The sequence below is a fragment of the Orussus abietinus genome, unplaced genomic scaffold, assembly GCF_000612105.2.
Source record: "Orussus abietinus isolate OABI.00-Male unplaced genomic scaffold, Oabi_2.0 scaffold711, whole genome shotgun sequence".
NCBI classification, from domain to species: domain Eukaryota; kingdom Metazoa; phylum Arthropoda; class Insecta; order Hymenoptera; family Orussidae; genus Orussus; species Orussus abietinus.
Genome location: NW_019394852.1, coordinates 1 through 3,505, shown reverse-complemented (window position 1 = coordinate 3,505; position 3,505 = coordinate 1). Strand labels below are relative to the sequence as shown.

Genomic DNA, 3,505 nt, shown 5'->3' with positions numbered 1-3,505 from the left:
TTTCGCGAGTTAGCTCTTGTAGAAATACATACATACACGCACGGTACTGATTTTAAACAACAATTGGGAAACAAGATCTTAATTATCCGGGACCAAATATTACCTTTTTTTTTTACTTTTGAGGGAACTTTAAAGTTGTACTTCTTCCATCATCCTATACACGCAATAAATTGTAATATTAATTCAAATCTCGCGCGCAGTGTCATGGCAGTGTTCGCACATTCGCGTGAGGAAGGTCAAGAACTTGTGTACTTTAATGCACCGTACTGCCGTCTGCATTCGGAATATTGTTTAGGATAACAAGACGACTCCGGATATTGTAAAAAAAATGAGAGTTTTATCAAAATTACCGCTACAAGTTATTAAGAAGTTTTTCATTTCAAGCTCGACCACCGCACACAATACGACCGCGAAAAGAAAGATGGCGACCGAAGTGGAGAAATCGCAGACTGCTTCTCCCGGTGGAGATACAATTTTCGGAAAAATACTGCGCAAAGAAATCCCATGTACATTTATATACGAGGACGACCAGGTAGAGCACTTAATTAATTACGATTTTTTGCCAATCAACTATCATTGTTCTTCAAAATTAAGAACTTACATGCGCCGGCATATCTCCCTTTAATGTTACCTTCACATGTCGAGTTGGTGATAACAAGTTCGAGATAATATGCTTAAATCCATTAACTGTAAAAATTAGTAACTCCAGTTCGTTAAATGAGTGAATTTAGGTGAATTACTTTAACTGATGTACCTTATAGGTTAGGGTAGTAAAGGTTAGTTATCAAATAACTTGTCGATTAGTTTCCAAGGAGATGATTTAACTAATTGTAAGTGGTTACTTTTCTAAGTATTCGCATTATGCATTAGTTTATAGTGAACATATCTTACCTGTAAATGAATAGTTTCGTAGTAAAAGTTATTGCTAAATCAATATTTCTAAGAGATTAACCCCTTGTAGTAAAATGACGGGTCTAACTCGTCAATGGTTTTTCATGCCATATCGTACAATGATGAGCTACACTCGTCGTGTGACTAGAGTACTAAAGTATGACTAAAGTAAAGTAATTGTACTGGAAGGGGTTAAAGAGATCATTAGTAATAATCACGATTTCTGGCTCAGTGCGTGGCATTCAGTGATGTCAATCCTCAAGCTCCTGTGCACTTCTTGGTGATTCCTCGTAAACCCATCTCCCAACTTTCAAAGTCAGTGGATGACGACGAGCCATTGTTGGGACACTTGATGAATGTTGCTCGGAAAGTCGCAAAACAACAAGGTTTGGATGATGGTTTCCGTCTGGTCATCAATGACGGAAGACACGGTGCTCAATCGGTTTTCCATCTACATCTGCATGTTCTTGGTGGCCGACAGATGCAGTGGCCACCTGGTTAATACTTCCTTTTTATTAAGGTGAAAACTTCTTACTTGAACATTGTAATTTCCATTCTTATATAAATAAAAGGCAGCAGTTAAATCTTTTAAAGTTTATATTTCATTTAATTTATTTAAAAATGTTCATATTGTATAATGTGTATAATTTTAAAACTGTGAGATAGTTTAGTAAAGTTTATGATATAGTATTAATTCCTTTGGTATACCAAGTACTTGAAACTGATTCCATTTTCTTCTTGAGTATCTTTTGGCACTTCTGGATCACTGAAATTTAGAAATCGTTACAGGTTAGGAGTAGTTCATCGTAATGAAGATAGTTTCACGGGGACAATAATACTGATAATAAATAAATTATTTACCTTGTCAAGGCAAAATTATTTGGTATCTCTGGGAAAAAGGTATCACAGTCAAAATGCTTCAATACTTTTGTTAGATATAGTCGATGGAAATTAGGAGATTCCATCGCAGCCTGCAACAGTCATAATTAATATTATAGCTCCTAATATACCTTATAAATTATCTTATCAAAAAGAAATAAATAAATTATACCCTATACACAGAGCTGCCACCTATCACCCAAATGCTTTCCACTACGTCCTTCAAAGGTGCTTTCGAGATCTTACTTAAAGCATCTGAAATGCTTTTGCAAGGTATTGCCTCATCTTTCAAATGCCTTTAAAGCAATAATTGCAATGTTATACTATTATCGAATTAATAAGAATTATAGGCTTAATGAAACATACAAAGTCTGAGTACTCAAAACCATGTTGATTCGTTTCCGTAGCGGCTTATATTTTTTTGGAATACATTCCCAGGTTCGTCGTCCCATCAGCACTACATTTTTCTTATTTGGATCCTTGGTATTTGTCGTCATGCGGGTAAAAAATGCCATCTCACTCCTAAGAATCATGTACGATGTCAATGCAAACAGACTTTGAGCTCCAGTAATCATTTGTCAATTAAAAAATCATTTTTTCTTACTTGAGACGCCAAGGTAAATCTCCATTAATTCCTATTCCCATGTTTTCACTGGCCGCGGCAATTAAATTCAGTTTCAGCTGCATTCTGTTCTTGGTTACTGCCTAGTTTGTTTAATGGAGTACTTGTAGTAATAGCGTCAGTTATCTAAAACTCCTGATTATGAAACTTGCATTCCGCTGGAATGATAATGTAAGAAAAACCGGTTTTACTTGTGAATTTCGGCGGGAATGTAGAACTACGTTCTACTATAAAATACTAATAAAGTCGGGGAAAATGGAAAATATATCTCAATTACCATATGTTTTGCATTCTCCCTCAGTTTCATCGTATTTTAATAATTCACTGAATTTTATTCGAACTAGGAATCCGTGCTTTTAGTTATTGATTTGATTAAATCATAGAATTTTAATTCGTGGATTGTTCCACAGATGGCAGGCCATTCTCGATCGTGCATGCTTCTATGTTCTCTCTGGTTCTATTCTATACAGAAAAATACTGATAAAATGAAATAAATTAAGGAAAATTAATAAACAGAATCGTGGAAATTAGAATAAGAAACAGACCAGATTGGTCGTACTTACACATGTAATTCATTTTACACTTACATAAAATAAAATAGCTGCTCTAGGAACTCAAGGTTTTCCTCCTGATTGGATTCGTGCCGGGTAGATGGCAGCATGAACGAAGGATGTCCGGTAATACCAATATTTCAATATTTAAAATTTGAAATCATCGAACAGCCAGAAAATTAGATCGAACTAATGAATACGAAATCACTTAGAAAATGAGAGAAATATTTTATTTAGTAACTTTTAGAGAAAGAAGCGCGGTCTATTATGCGAAAGAATAAGTACGTTTCTGCGACTTTAATTTTTCAATCGGCAAAAAATTTCCCTCCAAGCGAAACTTGGAACTATTGGTACTACTGACAAGAAGTTGCATACAGAGATGAGTTGGGAGATTGCTCACGTGCAGGGTCGCGCGATCGCACCGTGTGCTGCCCTCTGATTTCGTACGTTAGCTTTCACCGTTTTTTGCCCCCAAGGGCGGCGCAACGAATTTCTGGTAGGGGCTCGCGCAATCGCGATGGCTGTGCCATCTACCAGTTGCCGTTGGCGACTCACGTATTCG

The 3,505-nt window shown here is 36.3% G+C and overlaps 2 protein-coding genes across 3 annotated transcripts; one reads left to right on the top strand and one right to left on the bottom strand.

Annotated features, from left to right (window-relative positions):
- Window positions 1-236: 236 nt before the first annotated feature.
- On the top strand, window positions 237-1,880 carry LOC105702475 (histidine triad nucleotide-binding protein 1). 2 transcript variants are annotated; one of them, XM_012430067.2, is made up of 3 exons: window positions 237-532; window positions 1,124-1,411; window positions 1,681-1,880. In XM_012430067.2, the coding sequence occupies exons 1-2, from the start codon at window positions 329-331 to the stop codon at window positions 1,391-1,393; spliced, it is 474 nt and encodes a 157-aa protein (XP_012285490.1). In that variant the 5' UTR covers window positions 237-328; the 3' UTR covers window positions 1,394-1,411; window positions 1,681-1,880. The 2 variants fall into 2 exon arrangements, with proteins under 2 accessions (XP_012285490.1, XP_012285489.1); XM_012430066.1 differs by lacking the exon at window positions 1,681-1,880 and having other exon boundaries at window positions 238-532; window positions 1,124-1,480.
- Window positions 1,471-2,687, bottom strand: LOC105702474 (dihydrofolate reductase). Its single transcript, XM_012430065.2, has 6 exons — window positions 2,670-2,687; window positions 2,375-2,550; window positions 2,137-2,292; window positions 1,943-2,066; window positions 1,753-1,862; window positions 1,471-1,657 (listed from the first exon to the last, which is right to left on the bottom strand). Exons 2-6 carry the CDS (start codon window positions 2,455-2,457, stop codon window positions 1,582-1,584), a joined length of 549 nt encoding a protein of 182 aa, XP_012285488.1. The 5' UTR covers window positions 2,458-2,550; window positions 2,670-2,687; the 3' UTR covers window positions 1,471-1,581.
- Between the last annotated feature and the right edge of the window lie 818 nt (window positions 2,688-3,505).